This window comes from Aquarana catesbeiana, linkage group LG06, assembly GCF_042186555.1.
Source record: "Aquarana catesbeiana isolate 2022-GZ linkage group LG06, ASM4218655v1, whole genome shotgun sequence".
NCBI lineage: Eukaryota > Metazoa > Chordata > Amphibia > Anura > Ranidae > Aquarana > Aquarana catesbeiana.
Window position 1 is genome coordinate 242,921,228 of NC_133329.1, and position 23,661 is coordinate 242,944,888.

General features: G+C 42.5%; 1 protein-coding gene across 1 annotated transcript in view; it reads left to right on the forward strand.

The window, feature by feature from the left end:
* Window positions 1–19,752, forward strand: part of SLC39A10 (solute carrier family 39 member 10) — a 134,083-nt gene extending 114,331 nt beyond the window's left edge. Inside the window, exons 8-11 of the mRNA XM_073633102.1 lie at window positions 5–355; window positions 548–628; window positions 14,689–14,879; window positions 19,043–19,752. Coding sequence (XP_073489203.1) covers window positions 5–355; window positions 548–628; window positions 14,689–14,879; window positions 19,043–19,201 — 782 coding nt within the window. The 3' untranslated portion in view covers window positions 19,202–19,752. The remainder of the gene's footprint in view (window positions 1–4; window positions 356–547; window positions 629–14,688; window positions 14,880–19,042) is intronic.
* Window positions 19,753–23,661: the final 3,909 nt, after the last annotated feature.

A 23,661-nucleotide genomic window follows, 5' to 3' on the forward strand; every position in this document is an offset into this window, starting at 1 on the left:
ATAGGAACTGAGGATCGAGCTGCTACTGAAGCCCACAGATTAAATGAAACCGAGATGACATATGTTGATAGTCTTCAGTCTCCTGTAAAGGTTTTTGTTGCAGTTGATGAAGTAATGGCACACAATAATAAAGATGGACCCTATGATGATGATCACAGTGTGGATGATGGACAATATGAAAGTAATCACACAAAGGAAGTGGTATCAAAGAAACACAATCATAGCAAACACTCCCACCATTCCCATGGCCATTGTCATTCTGGAAAAGATATGAAAGACACTGGCATTGCCAGTATAGCTTGGATGGTTATAATGGGCGATGGCATGCACAATTTTAGTGATGGCTTGGCAATAGGTAAGTTCAGACTTGAGTTTTAAGGGCTACATCTCTTAATGAAATGAATATCTAGATCTCTTGCATTTGTCTGCCTTTGCTAATACATCTGCAATATACAGATATTTGTATGTTATGGTTATAAGACATGTATAAGTAATGATATTGAGTATACAGTCACTGTTTGTTCCTGATGGTTTGTCTTGTTTCCAGGTGCAGCTTTCAGTGCAGGGCTTACCGGGGGAATTAGCACATCCGTAGCTGTGTTCTGCCATGAGCTGCCACATGAATTGGGTAGGATTTGTGTGTGTTGTATCAATAAATGCCCATCCTTTTAAATTTACTATATTACTGTTTTTATCGTTTAGTTTAATAGGAAACTATAATGGTTTTTGGGTCAGTTCAATTTTGTTTAATGTGTTTTTGAAAAAAGAAAAAAATTCCAATCTTTAACTTAGCGATAGGGAATTGTTTGGCATGTATTTAATCTTTAGGGGTGGGTAGTACAGTGCAAGTATTTTTCTATACACATGACACATTTTAACATGTCAAATTCAGAATTCTCCCATGAAATGAAATACAACCAGTAATTTTTGTCTCAGCTGCACAATTACAATGGCTAAATCAGTCAAAATGTGAACACAAAATGTTGCACAATAAAAAATAAAAAGTGCGCTGAAAATATAAAAATGCACAAATGTAAATGCATATACGTGGTTGTAAGACCCAGGATCTACTGAGAACAAATTAATGACTCTACAAATGGCATAAGTGAATGCGTGCAAATCATAAAAGCTGAATAAAATGGCAAAGTGAAACTAGTGAAAAGTGTACATATGAAATACACACAAAAAAAAAAAAATAAATAAATAAAATTTATTTGGATATGAAAACGTGAAGATTACAAGTCCCAGTCCGTGAATTTAAACATAAAAAGTTCATCAGTGAAGGTACTTCCATCCACTGTGCGGCTTTGCAGCAACCACTATCCCTGTAAGTGGATCAACAAAGGAAAGGGAAGTGCAAGGTGATACCACTCCACTAGCGATGACTCCACTAGGATGATCCCTGGATGGCTGCCAACACATGCAGGAAGGGTCAGAACCAACAAACGTTTCACTTGGACCAGCCCGGACCGAAGACAGCATTCCTGACAGCAGCTGGGGAGATCTTCTTCACACACGGTCCCTGCAGAGGGCAATATCTGCATGTTTGATAGACCCTGCCAGCGAGGGGGTCCAACACGGAGGGTAAGGGTCCACCTTTACCATTTTTATTAATTGGAGTCATCGCTAGTGGAGTGGTATCACCTTGCACTTCCCTTTCCTTTGTTGATCCACTTACAGGGATAGTGGTTGCTGCAAAGCCGCACAGTGGATGGAAGTACCTTCACTGATGAACTTTTTATGTTTAAATTCCACGTATATGCATTTACATTTATTTGTGCATTTTTATATTTTCAGCGCACTTTTTATTTTTTATTTTTCATGGTATACACAGATATTGGTGTGTTTTTAGGTGCAGCTTTCACTTGTTTATTTCTGTTCTTTCTGCTCTGCAGCGCGGTTTTTCCTTTTTTATTTTTGATCCTTGCTATATACAAAATGTTGCACGAAGTGACCAATCTTCCATAATAACAAAGAAAACCTGTGTAAGTGCAATATGATGCATAGTTCTAAAAACTTCAGTTCAGTATCCCAAAAAAGTTTACTTGTGTGTCACAACCTAATCAACAAGTTATGACTTTATCGCCACCACCTTTGGAAGGCAGCACACCACCCTGGTTGACCCCAGGGCCATCTATTAATGTTGTTTGACCTCTGGGCAAACATTTTCTAAGCTCCCCTCCTTCCATACAATTTCACTCTCCACCTGCTCTGAGACATACAATAAATGGCAGCTAGACTCAAAATCTGTTTACTGAATGGGATCAGGCACGATTTGTGATTGGTTGCCAGAGGTTACAGAGTATCATTACCGCTCATTGACTGGCTGCTAAAGGGCTAAAGCACACATTAATGCTTGCTGATTATTTGCTAGAGGTTACGGCACATGACTTCTGCTTGTTTGGTTGCTAGAGATTACTGTACATCAATACTGCTCACCGATTGGTTGCTAGAGGTTACTGGACATCCTTCAGTGCAAGTGTTAAATGAATCCCCAATAGTGTAGTGTATTAGACCACTATAAATGCTTATGATGGCAAATAAACTATAAAGTGCAATGTGCTAATATATCAACAAGTATGTGACAGTTTACCATGAATGTGCAAGATTACTCAAATACACGATTGATTCCAAATATAAAATGTGAATATATGAAAAAATATATATGTACTCCAAAACCGTGTCCACATGTGGAAAAAAAAAAAAAACTAAAAACCATATTGTAATTCCATGCATTCCCATGGCATGTGTGAGAAATAGCTCAGTGTCAACTTTGTTTTAAAAAAAATAAAAAATAAATTGACTTTTTTCCATAAACTTGTAGTAAAAAATAATCTTCCATGAACTCAACATGCCTCTTGGCAAATATCTTGGGTTTGCTGTCCAAAATGGGGTCATATCCGGGGTTTGAGCTGTCCTGGCATTTTGGCACCTCAAGAAATGTGATGGGCAGTCGGAAGGTAAAAGCTGCGTAAATTCCAGTATCTATACCAGAGGTCTCAAACTGGCTGCCCTCCAGCTGTTACGAAACTACAAGTCCCATCATGCCTCTGCCTGTGGGAGTCATGCTTGTAACTGTCAGCCTTGCAATGCATCATGGGACTTGTAGTTTCGTAACAGCTGGAGGGCCACCAGTTTGAGACCCCTGATCTATACCATGGTTTGTAGACACACTAACCTTTCACACAACTCAATCAATATACACTTATTGGGATATTTGTTTTTACCTTACCAAAGACATGTAGCAGAATACGTTTTGGCCTAAATTTATGAAGAAATTTGTAGTAGAAATATAAAGAAAGCTCTATTTGTGTGAACAAATTATAAAATTTCATTTGCGTACAGTGTTGCATGACTAAGCAATTGCCAATTAAAGTAGCACAGTGGCGAATAGCAAAAAATGCTCAGGTCATGAAGAAGGTAAAACCTCCCGGTGGTCCTGCCACCAAACACAGCAGAAGGCTTACTGGAGGAATATGACTGATTACAGAGAAGTCCCACAAAGCCCTGTATGATAGTGGCCAGTATCCACTGAACATACAACTCCCATTCATGGAATTGGCATCAAGGAGGAATATCGCTTTACGCCTTTGTCTCCAGTGGTTGCTTAATGTATACATGCAAGTCAGAGAAAAAGGAGACCAAGCGTTCCACGTAGTGTAAAACCAGATAAACTATTAAAATGAATAGTATGCACTTACAAGTATAAAAATGGAACATTGCTGTCTGCAATCCTGAGTGGCTACAATGCACTACTGGGTACACTTCTGGGAATGTGATAAAGGCACCGTAGTGCTGCTTTTTTTTTTTTTTTTTTTTTTTTTCTTAAATTCTTTATTTTTTCACAAAAATAGAAATACAACGTACATATGGTTCCATCAACACAACGTTCCCTCTATTTTACAATTATCATCCTCTCGACACATGTTAAATATTATAGGGAGTAAAATAAATATATATATTTTTAGCCTACTTCGTTGTTTATTCCCATTTCCAAATATTCTAAACACAACCGCTTAATTTCTGCTCTTGTTACATTTTCCTTCATCAGGGAAAACCCTGATTATCCTACACCTAAGAAAAGAAAGAAAAAAGGGGAAAAAAGAGGAAAAAAAAAAATCCAAATATACTCTGCCCCTCCATACCATCCACCCTCATCCATCCCCCCCCACCCACTGACCCCACCCCTGTACGATCTACCATCGGTTATTTAATACTACCCAGCTATTAAAGATTTTATTTAGGGATTTTGTTCCCTGTATGTAATATAGGGAGCCCAGACTTTTCGAAACTTGTCCTCTTGCTCTCTCAGTATCATAGTAAGATTTTCCATTTGCTGGATTTCTGTTACTCTGCCAAGCCATTGTGATCTAGTTGGGGGTGCAGTGCTTTTCCAAAGAGCCGGAATACAGGCTTTTGCTGCCGTAAGCAGATGCCTTAAGAGGGAATTTTTGTATTTTTCAATGGGTACCGGGACATCATTCAGTAAAAACGCTGCTGGATTTTCTCCAAGAGACACTCCCAAGATTTGATTGATTGTTTCAGAGACCATCTTCCAAAATTGTTTCAGTCCCGGACACTCCTAGAATGTGTACCATAGTGCCCCCTGACATCGCCAACAAATGTTAGATACTTGTGGGAATATTCGATTCAGTACTGTCGGGTAGGGATGAGCTTCGTGTTCGAGTCGAACCCATGTTCGACTCGAACATCGGCTGTTCGATCGTTCGCCGAATTGCGAACGTTATGGGCCGTTCGCACTAAATTCGTGTGGCGCGTCACGGCCCATAATTCACTGCGGCATCGCAGTGCATTGCTGGCTGATGATTGGCCAAGCATGCACTATGACCCGCATGCTTGGCCAATCACAGCGCCGTCAGTAGAGAGAGCTGTAATTGGCCAAAGCCAGGGTGGCTTTGGCCAATTATGGCTCAGGGGATTTAGTACACACCCCACACTATATAAGGCCGCCTGCACGGCGGCCCTGTGTAGTGTGTGTTCCGGTGTGCTGAGAGAGAGAGAGACAGTGTCATTTGATTTGAGTTAGATAGATTAGGCAGAACAGTCAGTCAGTTAGCTGCACTTACAGTGTATTGTGTATATATATGCATCCCAGGTGTTGCATATATATATATATATATATATATATATATATATATATATATATATATATATATATACACTGTATTCAGTTTAGCTAGATCCGTTCCTGTTATCTTCTATCTAGACTATTTACATTTAATGCAGTGCGTCCTGCTCACAGTGTTCAGCTAGATCCGTTCCTGTTATCTTCTAGACTATTTACATTTAGTGCAGTGCGTCCTGCTCAGTGTTCAGCTAGATCCGTTCCTGTTAAATTCCTACTGACAGGCAGGCTTGTCTGGTTACAGTATATAAAGCTACCTGAAGAAAATTACAGGTGTTCTATTTGATCCTATTAGTACCACGGTCAGGCAGCTAGACTATTTACATTTAGTACAGTGCGTCCTGCTCACAGTGTTCAGCTAGATCCGTTCCTGTTATCTTCCTACTGACAGGCAGGCTTGTCTGGTTACAGTATATAAAGCTACTTGAAGAAAATTACAGGTGTTCTATCCCAGCTTAGTGCAGCTACAGGCCATTAGTATGTCTGGAAGGCCAAGAAGGAGAGGCAGACAGTCACAAGCCAATAAGAGAGGGCAAGCAGGCTCTGTGTCTAGTGCTGGTCGTGGAGACGGTGCATCCTCATCAGCACGTGGCCATGGGACACGCTTGGCCTTTTTTTCGGCAGCTGGCCGTGTTGAGCCGCAACATGCGGAAGACTTGGTCGAGTGGATGACCAAGCCGTCCTCATCCTCCTCATCCTCTCTCACCCATGCCCAGGGTGCTTTGTCTGGCAAAGCAGCGGCCTCTTCCCTCAGCTCAATGTCATCAGTGACTCCTTCCCTAGCTCCACCATGTCCTCATGAGGATTCCCTCGAACTGTTTGACCACAGTGTTGGGTACATGCTCCAGGAGGATGCCCAGCGTTTGGAAGGCTCTGATGACGATACTGAGCTCGATGAAGGCAGTAACATGAGCACGGACAGAGGGGGTGCCCAAGAAGGACAGCATTCTGGCAGTCATGCTCCCCCTGCTGCAGCATACTGCCAGGTTTGCTCCAGTGATGAGGAGGGAGGGGATGATGAGGTCACTGACTCAACGTGGGTGCCTGATAGGAGGGAGGAGGAGGAGGAGGAGGCGGCGGCACATCACCAACGAGGCAGGATGCCCTCCAGGGGCCAGCCTAAGGGCAGCACATTGACTGCATCACACCCCAAAGCTCCACATGTGCAGGGCGCTGCAGTCTCTGCGCGTTATTCAAAAAGTTCTTTGGTGTGGGCCTTTTTTGAGACGAGTGCATCAGATCAATCCGCTGCTATTTGCAACATATGTCTCAAGCGTATCTCGCGTGGCCAAAACATCTCCCGCTTGGGTACCACATGCTTGACCAGACATATGTTGACCTGCCATGCAGTTCGTTGGCAAGCGTATCTAAAAGACCCACACCAAAGAACAAAGAGGATCTCTCCTTGCTCCTCATCAGCTGAGATTTCCAACCCCACTAGACCTTCAGTCCTCTCTGAGACCTGCAGTGAGAGGAATGAAGGTGTAGAATTAGGTGTGTCACAGCCAAGTACTTGTGGGCAATCTGCTTTTGGTACACCGACGTCAGATTGTACCAGGCAAATTTCCCTGCCCCAGCTGCTGCACCGCCGAAAGAAGTTTGCTCCCAGCCATCCACATGCCCAGCGGTTGAATGCTAGCTTGGCAAAATTGCTAGCACTTCAACTGCTGCCTTTTCAGTTGGTAGACTCTGCCCCCTTCCGTGAGTTTGTGAAATGTGCGGTTCCTCAGTGGCAGGTACCCAAACGCCACTTTTTCTCACGGAAGGCGATTCCGGCTCTCTACCGGCATGTGGAAGGCAATGTCCATGCCTCGCTGGACAGGGCGGTCAGCGGTAAGGTGCATATTACCGCTGACTCATGGTCCAGCAGGCATGGACAGGGACGTTACCTAAGTTTCACGGCGCATTGGGTGACTCTGCTGGCAGCTGGGAAGGATGCAGGACAAGGTGCAGTAGTGTTGGAGGTTGTTCCGCCACCACGCCTCCAAAATGCTGATTGTGACACACCTCTCTCCTCCACCCCCTCCTCTTCTTCTTCCTCCATGGCCTCTTCCTCGGAACCAGCGGTGCTCCGTAGGCGTTCAAGGGGCTACGCAAGTACGCAGGCCAAAAGATGCCATGCGGTGCTTGAGCTGGTGTGCTTGGGGGACAGGAGCCACACTGGGGCAGAGGTTCTGTCAGCTCTGCAGGGGCAGGTTCAGAGGTGGTTGACGCCACGCCAACTTAAGGCAGGAATGGTGGTTTGCGACAATGGCACCAACCTCCTCTCTGCCCTCCGACAGGGACAAATGACCCATGTGCCCTGTTTGGCTCACGTCCTTAACTTGGTGGTGCAGCGGTTCTTGGGCAGGTACCCGGGCTTACAGGATGTCCTGAGGCAGGCCAGGAAAGTCTGTGTGCATTTCCGCCGGTCATATAATGCCAGTGCTTGGCTGACGGACCTCCAAAAGGAGTTTAACCTGCCCAAGAACCGCCTAATCTGTGACATGCCCACCAGGTGGAACTCAACGTTGGCCATGCTGCAGCGGCTGCACACGCAGCAGAGGGCCATCAATGAGTACCTGTGCGACTATGGCACCAGGACAGGGTCAGGGGAGCTTGGTTTTTTTTCCCCACGCCAGTGGGCCATGATCAGGGATGCATGCACTGTCCTGTCACCATTCGAGGAGGCCACGAGGATGGTGAGCAGTGACAGTGCATGCATCAGTGACACTGTCCCCCTTGTCCACCTGTTGGAGCACACGCTGCGTGGAATAATGGACAGGGCACTTGAGGCAGAACAGAGGCAGGAAGAGGAGGACTTCCTTAGCTCTCAAGGCCCCCTTTATCCAGACAGTGTTCCTGCGTGCCCGCCGATCACACAGGAAGAGGACGAGGAGGAAGAGGAGGAGGAGGAGGAGGAGGAGGAAGATTGTGTCAGTATGGAGGTGGAGCCTGGCACTCAGCATCAGCAGCAGTCTTTAAGGGATCAGTCCCAAGAAACACATGGACTTGTACGTGGCTGGGAGGAGGTGGCTGCGGACCATGTCGTTCTTAGTGACCCAGAGGACTCCGGACCGAATGCCTCAGCAAACCTACGCTGCATGGCCTCCCTGATCCTGCAAAGCCTGCGTAAGGATCCTCGTATTCGTGGTATCAAGGAGAAGGACCAATACTGGCTGGCAACCCTCCTTGATCCACGTTACAAGGGTAAGGTTGCGGACCTTATCTTGCCATCGCAGAGGGAGCAGAGGATGAAACATCTTCGGGAGGCCTTGCAGAAAGGTCTGTGCAACGCGTTCCCAGAGACTGGGAGGTTACAAACTCCTGTTTCTGGACAACGTGTTGCTGAGGCTTCGGTCAGTCAAAGAAGGAGCGGTGGAGAAGGTGGCCGTCTGACCGATGCGTTCAGACAATTTTTTGGTCCGCAGCCCCAAGGTATGATCGGTTCCAGCAACCATCGCCAGCGTCTGTTTTACATGGTGCAGGAATACCTAGGGGCAAGATCAGACTTGGACACCTTTCCCACCGAAAATCCTCTGGGTTACTGGGTCTTGAGGATGGATCACTGGCCAGAGCTTGCACAGTATGCAATTGAGCTACTGGCCTGTCCTGCATCCAGCGTTCTTTCGGAACGCACATTCAGTGCTGCTGGAGGCGTGGTAACCGATCACAGGGTGCGTCTGTCCACCGACTCGGTCGATCGGCTGACCTTCATAAAAATGAATGAGTCTTGGATCACCACCAGCTACCAAGCACCTGATGCTGATGTAACCGAATAATTTTTTTTGAAATCTCAGATCCCTTCAAAGACTGCCTATGCTGATGCTGAGTGACTATCCCTGAGTAATTATCCTCTTCCTCCTCAATCATCACGCTGATAGCTTGTAAGAACATTTTTGGTTCTGGGCGCCACCACCAGTGCCTAAGGCACAATTTTTCAGCCCCTGTTTAACAGGGGCGTGTAATTACAATTTTTGATGTAATACTTTGCAGCAGGGCTCGTTCCTGCGTTCCAACTAGAGTGTCTGTGAGGGGTTGCAGTGTTGTGGCACCAGCACCAGTGCTTAAGGCCCAATTTTTCTGCCCCTGTCTAACAGGGGCGTGTAATTACAATTTTTGAAGCAATACTTTGCAGCAGGGCTCGTTCCTGCGTTCCAACTAGAGTGTCTGTGAGGGGTTGCAGTGTTGTGGCACCAGTGCCTAAGGCCTAATTTTTCAGCTCCTGTTCAACAGGGGCATGTAATTACAATTCTTGATCTAATATTTCACAGCAGGGCCCTGTGAGGGCTTACAGTGTTGTGGCCACAGCAACACCTAAGGCCCAAATTTCTGCTGAGTATATAGGGCAGGACCCTACTTTCAAACATCTAACTTACAAACGACTCCTACTTGCAAACGGAAGGAGACAACAGGAAGTGAGATGAAATCTACCCCTAGGAAGGGAAATTCTCTCCTGTAAGAGTTAATATGGGAAAACAATTTCTCCTTTCCACTGATGCTTTCCAATCCTTGTTCCACAAAAAAACCCAAATTTTCAAAAAACATTTTTCATTGGGACAAAAAAGTGAGGTGAAATCTTCTGAAGAGGAGGAAAGACAGCAAAACAAATGTCACAGGGGTGATAACCCTTCCCTATGTTTTCCAAAAAGCTTAGAAAAGATTTTTTGGCTGGAGCTAAACACGTTAAAAATGTTCAAAATTACAAACAGATTCTACTTAACAACAAACCTACAGTCCCTGTCTTGTTTGCACCGCCTGTATACTGCTGTTCAGAGTATATAGGGCCTGGTGGCCCCACACCTTTCCTTATTTTAATTTGGGTGCGGGGTTCCCCTTAATATCCATACAAGACCCAAAGGGCCTGGTAATGGACTGGGGGGTACCCATGCCGTTTGTCTCACTGATTTTCATCCATATTGCCATGACCCGACATGACATTAAACCCGCAAGCAGTTTTAAATGAGATTTTTTCCTTTAAAAATGACATTTGGTGCAGGGACTGTTCTAAACATGGGAAACACGCGTCACTTTACAGGCATACTATAGACACCCCCCAGGTACGATATTTAAAGGAATATTTCACTTTTTTTTTTTTTTTACTTTAAGCATCATTAAAATCACTGCTCCCGAAAAAACGGCCGTTTTTAAAAGTTTTTTTTGCATTGATACATGTCCCCTGGGGTAGGACCCGGGTCCCCAAACCCTTTTTAGGACAATACCATGCAAATTAGCCTTTAAAATGAGCACTTTTGATTTCGAACGTTCGAGTCCCATAGACGTCAATGGGGTTCTAACGTTCGTGCGAACTTTCGGTCCGTTCGCGGGTTCTGGTGCGAACCGAACCGGGGGGTGTTCGGCTCATCCCTACTGTCGGGGTTCTGTACCACCTAGTCAGAATTTTATACCCCCCTTCTTGGTATCTAGTTGCCATTGAGGCCTTATGTGTAAACAAAAGAATCTTATTTTCCTGTGCTTTGGAGAATGTTACCCCCAGGTCTCTTTCCCAAGCTTGCATAAAAGCCAATTCTTGTGGGGCTTTCAGCTCAATTAGTAGGGAGTACATTAGTGATAATGAGTGTCTCACAGGTTCCCCTTTTAAGCATATCTGCTCAAACTTCGATGGTGTACGTACTACTGATAATCGAAATATTTTTGATCGAAGGAAGGCATTAAGCTGTAGTCTCCTAAATGGGTCTAGATCCCCTTCAAACACCCGTTCAATCTCCCCGCTAGTCATCACATGATTGTCTATCGAGAAATGCAGAAGCCTGCTGATTCCTCGTCGCTTTAGATCCTTAAAACCCTGATCTGTTAAGCCTGGCTCAAAGTTCGGATTACCCAATATTGGAATCATGTCGACATCCCTATTTTCTTGAACATCTTTTTAATGGATCGCAGAGTAGCACCTACAGTAGGGTGTCTCATCACAATCTGTGGGATCTCTTCATCCAAGAGCCATGCTATTCCCTCTAGGGGTATAGTGGTCGTTGCTTGTTCCATATGTATCCATGGTTTATCTTTTTGGACTACACACCAATCTATTACTCGAGCTAGATGTGATGCTTCATAATAGCCAACTGGATCTGGGAATCCGACCCCTCCTCTTTCTTTTGGTAGGGTTAAGATATCTCTGCGAACTCTCGCTGATTTTCCCGCCCAAATAAACCTTGCAAACCTTGCTCTCATATCTTCCAGGAACCCTGGCAAAATCTTAATTGGTAAAGTCTGAAACAGATATATCAGTCTTGGCATTACGTTCATTTTCATGATATTCTACCAAACCATGTAAAGATTTCCTTATCCCACCGTTGAAAATCTGATTTGATCTGTCGTGCCAATGGAGCAAAATTAAGTTCAAACACTCTGCTTAACTTGTTTGGTATTTTAGTCCCTAAGTAGCATATATGGGAGTCTGTCCATCTGAAAGCGACGTGAGCAGTTAGCTGATTTTGTAAACCAGTATTCACTTATATTCCCATCGCTTCTGATTTACTATAGTTTACCTTAAAGTTGGACATTCCTCCATATTTGCGTAATTCAGATAATAGAGATGGGAGAGATATAACTGGGAAAGTTATAAAAAATAGCAGATCGTCTGCATATGCAGCCAGTTTGTTCTTCTCCCTTTTTATTGCAATGCCACTGATGTCTGGATTGGCTCGTATAGCTCTTAAAAAGGGTTCTAATGTGAGGATAAAAATGATAGGCGAGAGTGGACATCCCTGACGTGTTCCATTACATATAGAAAAGGGCTCCGACAATGTGTCGTTTATCTTAGCCCTTGCTCTCGGGCATGAGTATAAGCTTGTAATCCAGTTCTGCATCCCACTTTTCAATCCTATATGTTGTAACGTGGCTCTCAGGAATGTCCGGTCTATCCTATCAAATGCTTTTTCTGCATCTGTAGATATAAGCACTAATGCCCCATACACACGGTCGGATTTTCCGACGGAAAATGTGTGATAGGACCTTGTTGTCGGAAATTCTGACCGTGTGTAGGCTCCATCACACATTTTCCATCGGATTTTCCGACACATAAAGTTTGAGAGCAGGATATAAAATTTTCCGACAACAAAATCCGTTGTCGGAAATTCCGATCGTGTGTACACAAATCCGACGGACAAAGTGCCACGCATGCTCAGAATAAATAAAGAGATGAAAGCTATTGGCTACTGCCCCGTTTATTGTCCCGGCGTACGTGTTTTACGCCATCGCGTTCAGAACGATCGGATTTTCCGACAACTTTGTGTGACCGTGTGTATGCAAGACAAGTTTGAGCCAACATCAGTCGGAAAAAAATCCTAGGATTTTGTTGTCGGAATGTCCGAACAAAGTCCGACCGTGTGTACGGGGCATAAGGGTTTTTGATATTGTTGAGCAAAATGTATAGCACTTGGAACCCTTTGCGTATTTTCTCTACCTTCTCTGTCAGGTATAAACCCCACTTGGTCGGGATGTATTAAGGAGGGAATGTATATCAGTAATCTAGTGGCGAGTATTTTCGTAAGGATCTTAAGATCCACATTTAACAATGAGATTGGACGATAGCTGGAGCATTGTGACGGGTCTTTTCCCTCCTTTGGAACTACCGTTATGTGAGCCATTAATGTCTCCGCCGGCATCATCTGCCCATCCCGTATCGAATTAAAGGCAGCTAGAAATTTTGGTGCCAATTTTTCAATAAAGGTCTTATAGTAAAGCAAGGTGAACCCGTCAGGGCCTGGAGCCTTACCTGGTTTTAACGATTTAAGGGCTTTTCGGAGTTCTTCTATTGTAAATTCCCTGCTCCCTCTTCAGGCAACCTAGGCATTCCTGACGCCAATATAGATATTCCTTTACTGTCTCCCCTCCATTAGGTATCGTTGAAGTTGGTATATGACCCTCTATCTGATATAGACTAGAATAATAATCCCTGAATGCCTTCGCAATTGCCTGTGAAGTGTTAACTAATACATCACCTTGCGTTTTGATACGCTCAGTATGATTTCGTGCTCTCGTATCTCTGAGCGCATTAACCAGCATCCTACTCGGTTTATTCCCCAACTCATAAGATGCTCGTCTGCATCAAGTTAGTTTGGCTTTTGCTTTATCCATTAATGGCAAATTTAATTCTTCGCGTAGACGGGCAAGTTTCTCCTCAGTTGGCTGTGCCGTGATTTCTTGTGTGTTCGTTCCAATACCTGGATTTCTTTAATCAAGGAATCTAGCTTAGCGCCCAGGGAGCGTTTCCTATAGGCTCCTAACGATATGAGAACTCTTCTAATGTAACATTTATGCACTTCCCATATACATAATGGGGTGGTTTTATCAGATTCATTAGTTAAAAAGGATTCTAATTCCCGGGCTATCTGTATCTCATACTCTGGTTCCTTCAGTAATGTCTCATTGATCTTCCAATTCCATTCCCGGGGGCCTGGATCTCCCCATTCTATTACACAGTTAGTTGGTGCATGATCCGATAATGTAAATGAGCCTATGGAGGCCTCCAATACACACGGCAGGGCAATCTGGGATATAAAGACATAATCGATTCTGCTATATGTCTTGCTGAGAAGAATGTATAATCCCTGTCGTGTACATGAAGAGTTCTCCAGCTGTCCATTAATTGTAAATCTTGTATCAATCTCCTCGCTCTGTGTAATTTTACATACGATAGGTGTGAGGCCCCCTTTGTGACATCCAGGGTAAGATCTAACGCCATATTCAGATCCCCTCCCAGTATCAGGATCCCTTCTTTATTTTGATGTACTAAGTTCAAATATGTCTCGAGAGCTCCCACTTGATCCTCATTCAGTAGATATAGGTTAACTAACGTAACCTTTTGCTCACCCAGAAATCCCTTTATAATAAGGAGATGACCTGCCTCATCCGTAATTATCTTGGATTCTTTCCACGGTATCTGTTTAGCGAGGACAATTGCTAATTCACATGCCTTTGAAGTCTGAGAGGCACTATGGTACACTATAGGAAACCTCCGATTCCCCAATCTTGGAATTTTGTCCTTTCTAAAATGTGTCTCTTGCAAAAAAAAATAATTTGTGATTTGAGTCTCCCCAATTCCGCCAGCAGACTGGAACGTTTCTCTGGGCTATTTCCTCCCTTCACATTAAAGGAGACCAAGCGTTCCACGTAGTGTAAAACCAGATAAACTATTAAAATGAATAGTATGCACTTACAAGTATAAAAATGGAACATTGCTGTCTGCAATCCTGAGTGGCTACAACGCACTACTGGGTACACTTCTGGGAATGTGATAAAGGCACGTAATGCTGCTTGACATGTTTCGTCATAGATGACGTCTTCTGAGGCACATATCATTTCACTTGTTGCATGTGTGTGGACTCTTTTTGGACAGTTATTTTTATGTCGTCTTTCTTGGTGTATTTTTATTTTAATATGATGTGAGCTCACATTTATGTAGCTCAGCACAGTAGTTTTATAAATGTGCTGGAAAATTTTCTTTTAAAAAGCAGCAATATACAGATTTATAAATCTGTCTTAAGTCTTTCCTGTTAAGGCTTTTCATGCAAAACCTAACTAATTTTTTTTCTTTCCTGCAGGAGATTTTGCTGTGTTACTGAAGGCTGGTATGACTGTAAAGCAAGCCATTGTATACAATGTTCTCTCTGCAATGATGGCTTATATAGGCATGCTTATAGGCACAGCAGTTGGACAGTATGCCAATAATATCACGTTGTGGATTTTTGCCGTTACAGCTGGCATGTTTCTATATGTGGCACTAGTTGACATGGTAAGGGACATTAGAGACTATAAATGTTCAGTAAATCTGTTTATGCATACAGCCTATTGTGAAAAATGATTTGCCTCTTTTGTGCATTTACACATACCTGACATGCCCATCAACTACATAAAGCCACATTACTAGCATCCACACATGTTTATTTCTTTCATTTAGGAAGTCTTCAAATACACTCTCGCACCTCTCCAGGTAGAGCTGCTATTGTCACGGTGTTTTCCTCTCCCAGCTCCCCTTGTCTATCTTTCATACATAGAGGCCAACCATCATACACTGTAACCGCTAGGGAGACCTGAGAGCAGTAATAGGGTGGCCACAGGACAACCATAGCAGCTTTAAAGGGATTGTAAAGCTTCGTTTTAGGTTTTTTTTTTTGTTTTGTTTTTTTGTTTGTTTTTTTAATGACAAACGTGTCATGTCATACTTGCCTCCACTGTGCAGTTCATTTTGCACAGAGTGGTCCCGAACATCCTCTTCTGGGGTCCCTCAGCGGCACTCCTGGCTCCTCCCCGCATCAAGTGTCCACGTTGGAGAAGCTCTCTCCTACGGTGGACACCCGTGCAGGCGCACTCCCGAGTCCTGCATCTGTGTCCATTCACAGAATGCAGGACTCGGCCCCGGCGCCGTATCATTGGATTTGATTGACAGAAGTGGGCTAGGGCTGGTCTGCTCGTTCCTGGCCTGCGAAGGATCAGGGCCAGGTAAGTAAAACGGGGGGGGGGGGGGGGCGGGTTGGCTGTAGCACCACAGGAGGTTTTTCACCTTTATGCATAGAATGTATTAAGATGGAAAAATCATGAGGGTTTACAACCCCTTTAATAGTTTTTTACATTGCAGTGTGACTGGGGTTTTCATGGTCCCAGACCACTCTAAGCATTTAATATCCCATATGCCTGACTGCATTTAGGTCTTCCTTTAACTTAGAAACCTTACAATCCCTTTTAGTTATACATCAAAGAACTGAAGACTGCTAATGTGAAACAGTGGTCCTTATTAAAGAAATAAGGTATTACAAGGCAACCTACCTCATGAGACACTTACAAGTTTTTGAATGCAAATGTATAAAATGTCTAAACCATAGTAGAGTACAAAGTGGTGAAAATCTTTCACAATTAAAGCTAAATTTCTGCATATTTGGACCAATGTAAGTATGCATGTATCCTACCTGACCAATCCTGTGGAAGCTTGAAACCACTGTAGTAGGCATCGCTACTAGTGTTTGCCACTAGCCTCCAGATCCTGTCCTGAGTGGCTGCCCTGCTGCTTAACCCCTTCCCGCCGACCACACACACATATGTGGCCTCACGGAAATGGGGTATTTGGGAAATTCCATGTATGCATATCTCCCTTTGTGTTGGAAGTGCACCACACTGCACGCTCCCAGCACAGAGACCGGGCTCTCAACGACGCCCCAAGTCTCGTACTAACTATCGTCACCCAGGACTTTCCGTTCCGGATCACCTGATCGCTGTAATGGCCTCTGGTTATCAGTGATCAGTCACTGTGAGCCCACCCCTGTTTACTTCCTCTTGAAGAGAAGGATACATTGTATCTTCCTCTTCTTGCAGGAGAAGAAAGCGTGAACAAACCAAAGTGTGTAAAAAAAAAAAAAATTAAAATAAAAAAATAAGATCAATGGTCGGCAAATAAAAAAAAAAAGTGTCTGTTTTAGACGGGATAAAAAAACAAATTGTTTCCGAGCTGTACTATGGGCACAAACTACAACAAACATGCGTACAGTCATGGCCGAAATTGTTGGCACCCCTGAAAATTTTCCAGAAAATAAAGTATTTCTCACAGAAAAGTATTGCAGTAACACATGTTTTGCTATACACGTTTATTCCCTCTGTGTATTGGAACAAAACAAAAAAAGGGAGGAAAAAAAGCAAATTGGACATTATGTCACACAACTCCAAAAGTGGGCTGGTCAATTCTTGGCACCCTTTACCTAATATTTGTTTGCACACCCTTTGGAAAAAATAACTGAAATCAGTCACTTCCTATAACCATTAATAAGCTTCTTACACCTCTCACCCGGAATTTTGGACCACTCTTCCTTTGCAAACTGCTCTGGGTCTCTCTTATTGGAAGGGCGCCTTTTCCCAAAAGCAATTTTAAGATCTCTCCACAGGTGTTCAATGGGATTTAGATCTGGACTCATTGCTGGCCACTTTAGAACTCTCCAGCACTTTGCCATCCATTTCTGGGTGCATTTTGATGTATGTTTGGGGTCATTGTCCTGCTGGAAGACCCAAGATCTCAGACACACACCCAGCTTTCTGACACTGGGCTCTACAGTGCGACCCAAAATCCTTTGGTAATCCTCAAATTTCATGATGCCTTGCACACATTCAAGGCACCCAGTGCCAGAGGCAGCAAAACAACCCCAAAACATCATTGAACCTCCACCATATTTCACTGTTGGTACTGTGTTCTTTCCTTTGTAGGCCTCATTCCATTTTCGGTAAACTGTAGAATGATGTCTTTATCAAAAAGCTATCTTGGTCTCATTTGTCCACAAGACGTTCTCCCAGAAGGATTTTGGCTTACTCAAGTAAATTTTGGCAAACTGTAGTCTTGCTTTTTTATGTCTGTGTCAGCAGTGGGGTCCTCCTGGGTCTCCTGCCATAGCGTTTTGTTTCATTTAAATGTCGACGGATATTTCGCGCTGACACTGATGCTCCCTGAGCCTGCAGGGGACAGCTTGAATTTCATTGGAACTTGTTTTGGGGGCTGCTTATCCACCATCCGGACTATCCTTTCATCAATTTTTCTCTTCCATCCACGCCCAGAGAGATTAGCTACAGTGCCATGGGTTGCAAACATCTTGATGTTGCGCACTTTGGACAAAGGCAAATCTAGATCTCTGGAGATGGACTTGTAACCTTGAGATTGTTGATATTTTTTCACAATTTTGGTTCTCAAGTCCTCAGACAGCTCTCTTCTCTTTCTGTTGTCCATGCTTAGTGTGGCACACACAGACACACAATGCAAAGACTAAGTGAACTTCTCTCCTTTTTATCTGCTTTCAGGTGTGATTTTTATATTGCCCACACCTGTTACTTGCCCCAGGTGAGTTTAAAGGAGCATCACATGCTTGAAACAATCTTATTTATCCACAATTTTGAAAGGGTGACAAGAATTTTGACCAGCCCATTTTTGGATTTTTGTGACGTTATGTTCAATTTGCTTTTTTTTTTTTTTTCCCCTCCCTTTTTTTTGTTTTGCTCCAATACACAAAGAGAATAAATGTGTATAGCAAACATGCGTCGCTGCAATACTTTTTTGTGAGAAATACTTGATTTTCTGGAAAAATGTCTGGGGTGCCAACAATTTCAGCCATGACTGTATGGGGGGGGGGGGGGTTCTTTGGTAAATTATAATAGCAAGAAATATTCAGCTGAATTAAAAAAAATATATATTTCTTGGGACTGTTAGCATTTTCTGTGTTGTCCGCCCCTTGGTTAGGCTGCTTTTCACATCTGACGGTGAAGGACTTCCTGTGTCCCTCAGAAAACAAAAGTAGAATTTTTGTACTAGCTGTGAGATCCTTTTTCTGGCATCCCTTCGAATGACAGGGTCCCACCCACTTTGCGCATTATGATCGTGCTCTCGATATTGCTCTGCTACAAACAAAGGTATGCTGGTAGTAGTAGTTCTCTGGGCCTGGTGTGTGTGTGTTTTTTTTTGTTTTTTGTTTGTTTTTTTTCTCGTCTCCAAATGGACTCTGTACAATTTTTTACAGTTACAGTCAGCACGGAAGTCCTTGGAGCAAGTATAAAAGTTGGCTGGTGACTTGATACTCATTCAAAACATGCCTGGTAGTGTACAAGAATACCACAATGCATAAGAAAAATGCATTTTAAACTGGAAAAGAACATGTCAAATCTGCAGAAACTGTTGCCTTTTTACTTTTAACTGTTGTAGAGTTGAATATTTCGGCAGAGAAAATCTTGCCTGATTTGGATTCTGAGCATTTGATATTTATGCCATAAAGCAAGAGCTGCCTTTCAATGAACAGTCAAACCACCTTTCATGGACTCCCTGGCTTGCTCCCCTTTGTGTGTAAATCTGCTCTAGCACTCTGTAGCTGCTTTTAGTTTTTTTTCTTTTGAAAGATTTCAAATCAAATCTAACTTTGCTTTTTATATTCCTAGCTTCCAGAAATGCTGCATGGGGATGGCGAAAACGAAGAACATGGACATTGCCCAGTGGGACAGTTTATCCTGCAGAACTTGGGACTTCTCCTTGGTTTTGCCATAATGCTGGTTATTGCTTTATATGAAGACAAAATAGTGATAGACATCAACTTTTGACTTTCTCGGTACTCTCCTTGGTCCATTTGTAATATGTGTCTGTCCGCTAGCTTTTATGTTGAAAATGTTTACAGCATATGCTTGCAACATTTTGTAGGCAAATTAAATCAAAAGCGGTGTACAAACGAGTTTACCCACCAGTACAATTCCACAGAGATCACTGTGATATGTGTTAACTGGCGTTTTTTGTGAAACGGTGCACCTCATTGTATGTGCCAATTGTTAATAAATTGTCATAACCACAAAGCAAATTCAAATTCTACATGAACTGGGTATGTCGTATCATTTAGTATTCAGGTAGGCAATGTAGTATTTGATTTCACACACGTGACAATGTACACAAGTGGAAGTTGCCATGATATCTATGTATAGGATTATTGTGATGTCATGCATTTTTGTTTTGCTTGTCTGAGACTAGGTGGGACGAACACTTTTTTTAAGAGCATTAACTGGAATTTGCTGGAAAAAATGTACTTGAGCATACATATGTGACTTTTTGTTTACTTTAGTTTTTTGTCAATGAATACTGCAGAGATAAACTACTTTTTTCAGATGTGTTTACTTATACTTTTGTTTTTAAAAGGACCTGAACAATTTAACATTTCCTAAAAACTTAGTTTTATTGTTAAACATAAATACAACAATGTTCATCAGTTTATTCTGTTCAGTTTTAAATGCTGAGACATCAGAACCCAGTCCCATTTAGCTAACGTAATACATTTCTCAGTGTCTACTTCTACAATCTACCTAGCATTCTTGGGCCTCTTGCACACTATACTACCGATTTAAACATCAGCATTTGTGGATGTAATGTCAGATATTTATGTTGCGTGTATTTGTGCATATTTGCAGCCAAAAAACTGACCGGCAATGCAGATTTTTCTTTTTACTAATTAATACACAACACTTGTTTATGTTTTGCACAGGCACAATAAAAACAGGCTGCATCAGTGAAAAAAAAAAAAATGCCCTTTTAAGTGTTTCCAGGCATCAGTGTGCAAACCTTAAAGTACTTTCGTTGAGATGCCCCCATCTAGTAGCTAGTGTTTCTTGGTACTAGTTAGGTTAAGCAGCCCATACATCTCTTTTTTTTTTTTTTTTTTTTTTCCTCCCTGTTCAACCAGCGTGTTGAGCAAAAAAATGACTCTATTTCCCCATCCACTATGCTGAACTGGACAAATTTCGATTCATGTATGACTGCCGCCTTTAGAGATGAGGTGATAACCAAACCCATTGCTGAATCTGACCCCACAATCTTTTACACCTTGTATGTGTTCATGGATACGTTTTTATGCTGCTTTAATTACTTTTATGGACAAACAATTTGAAAGGGATAACTTGGAAGTGTAGGAATCTCCCTGAATTATACATACCAGTTACTAAACTGAATCACAATAGGCTCCTAAATAGCTTTTCTGTAGGAAGGTGAGGAATCTATTTTTTAAACCTGTAACTTTGTTAAAGAAAAATTTTTACAGCAACAGATTAGCTTTTATTTGCAGACCTCCACTAGCAAAACATCGGGGTTGAATTTGGAAAGTGTCAGATCAGTACCTGGTGAATCGCACAGACAAATTAAGGTGCAGAAGGACCAACCCTGCAGTCATATAAATTTCAAAGGCTGCAGCATTCTAATTTGTGTTTTTTATTTAGTGACTATTTATAACAAATTTAGAATCATAATCCACGTTCCATCATCAACCAAGCTTTTGGACAGTTTGTCCTTCCTCCGGCAAGAAACACTGCCTTGCTTGAGCCAAATGATTTGTGTCTGCAAGGTCCTTTTCATGCTTGCATTTCTACATCTAAAAACCTGCACTCAAACTGCGTGTTAATTACAATGGTACACGTCTTACAAAGTATTCACACAGTCATCAGTTTCAATAGTCATATGAATGAAAGTATTCAATGACATTGACATGCATTTCTGTAATGCAACTCTGCTTTAGGGACATGATTGTGCTTGCAAACACCTCTTGCAAAGTGCATATGTGGTATCCGCTACTACTCGGATTGGTCCCTTTTCAACATCTGATCTTGTAATTGTTACGCCTGAACAGCTTTTACTTGAATTTTAACAATGCCCTTTTTTGCTTTATTAAACAAAACAGTAAGGAAACTGCAGCACAGGGCAGATTTGTCTACATACATTTTTTGCTTCCTTAGCATTTTCTCTTCAGATTTAAAATCTAACATAACTGTTATTTTCTTGCTGCTTTCTGTTGTTTAGGTTTATGGTTCTAGATGCAGCTGAAAAAATGTTATGCGATCTTCCTTCTGTTTTCCTATTTGTGTAGAGAAGTGAAAAAGCAAAGATTGAATGGAAGGGTTTTAGTGTGAATTAAATAGTTCAGTCCTGAGTTCAGTGTGGGTGGGTGATGACTGAGTTATTTGCAGCATTTGGGCTGACTTGTGTCTAAGATGGATATAATTGAATCAGCTCCTAAACCTGTTACCATGGTAAGGGGGATCCAGGTTTGCCTGTAGTTCACAAGAAATGTAAACAGGTTTTCAAGCGTAGAAAGTCATTTTAATGCATACAAGAAGCAATTGCGCTTTGGGGGTTTTAAACACGTCTCTTTCATCAGGTCTCTACAGCCTAGCCAATTAAATTATGGTATTTTTTTATATGTAGTGTAAATACTAATGCGCAAACAAAGTGAATCAATGTAAGAAACGAAGCAGCTGCCAGCATAAATGGTGTTCCCACACAGTGCTAATGATATAATAAATGTGGCTTTTACAAAAAAAAAAATCTAAAAGTGATGTCACCTAAAATAATGTGTAACTTAATAAATAAAATAAGGATAATCCTTCATAAAGTGCAGTATACCAAAATTACGACGATCAAGTGCAAATAATACAGTAAACTTTCCTTCATACGTAATAAAGTGCAAAAATATCAGAGTGGCAATACAGTGAATCAATGTGATGAACGTGTCTAATAATAAAGCTCATAAGAAATTAAGTGCTTGTGCAAAAAGCAAGAAAATCCAATTTGTCCAGATGCTTTCACCATCCGTAGTGCGCTAGTGGTTTGCCCCAGCCCCTCACCTTGGACCTTCCCATTATAAGCAGTTTACATGCAACAAACAGGTCTCCATGGTGCTGTATTCAAAAATAATTTATTTCAACAACATGGTAACTTACAGTTAAAAATAGCGCTGTTCAGCTTCACAAAGTAACTTCTGGTCTCGGCAACGACCGGAAGTGACGACACCCGCCTCCTCACTGATCACGTGACTCCATCAAGGGTATGATATCCTTGATGAAATACGTTGTTGAAATAAATTTATTTTTGAATCCTTTACAGGTTCTTCCTTCCCATCATATGCAGTTTACATGCATATGATGGGAAGGAAGAACCTGTAAAGGAATTTTACATCACCAGTGTAAGCAGTTTGTCATCTATCTGGCTGGGTGTCCCTGGAAAAAGCATTGCATCACTGTGGAATCTGGAGCCACGTTCATACAAAGGCTTGACTTGACCTGTAGGGGTCTCTGTCCAAGGTTGAGGGGCTGGGACCAAACCATTACAGCACTACAGATGGGGGAAGCATCTAGACAAATTGGATTTTCTTGCTCTTTGCACAAGCACTTCATTTATTATGAACTTTATTATTAGGCACGTTCATTACATATGAAGGAAAGTTTATTTGTATTGCTGTTTTGTACATGGTCGTCATCATTTTGTAATTTTGGATTACTGCACTTTATGAAGGATTATCCTGATTGTATTTAGTTACACATTATTTTTGGTGACACATCGTCACTTCAGGTTTTTTAAAGTGCCACATTATTTATATGTACTGTGAAGTCAGTTTGGTAATTTTTAGCTACACAATTCCTGTATTCTAGTAGGTTTGGGAGTATGGGCCATGCTGTGATGTCTTGTGTGCCACATATACGCTATCATCAGATACTTACCATATTTTATTTTTGTATAGATCTGATGGAGTGTGTTTTTGCCCTTTTGAGTGCCCAGGACGTAGTGGACATGTCCTTAAAGTGATGTAAAGGCTCATTGTTTTTATTTTAAATAACAGAAAATAAAGTTATAATTACCACCTCTGTGCAGTTGGTTTTGCACAGAGCAGCCTGGATCCTCCTCTTCTCGGGTCCCTCTTTGCTGCTCCTGGCCCCTCCCTCCTTTGAGTTCATCTCAACCAGCAGCTTGCTAAAAGGGTGCACCCAAGCCGAGTCAGAGCTCAGTGTATCCATTCAGATGCAGAGCACTGACCTGCGCCCCCCCCCCCGATTGGCTGACTGACTTGGACAGCCGTGGGAGCCAATGGTGCTTCAGCTCTCTCAGGAGGAGTGTACTGGATAGTTGAGGGGATTGATTGTGGACATCATCGCTGGAGAGAGGTAGGTAATGGGAGGGGGGGAGTGCTGGGGAGGCTGCTGCATAGAATGCATGAAGATGAAAAACCTTCTGTCTTTACAACACCTTTTAACAG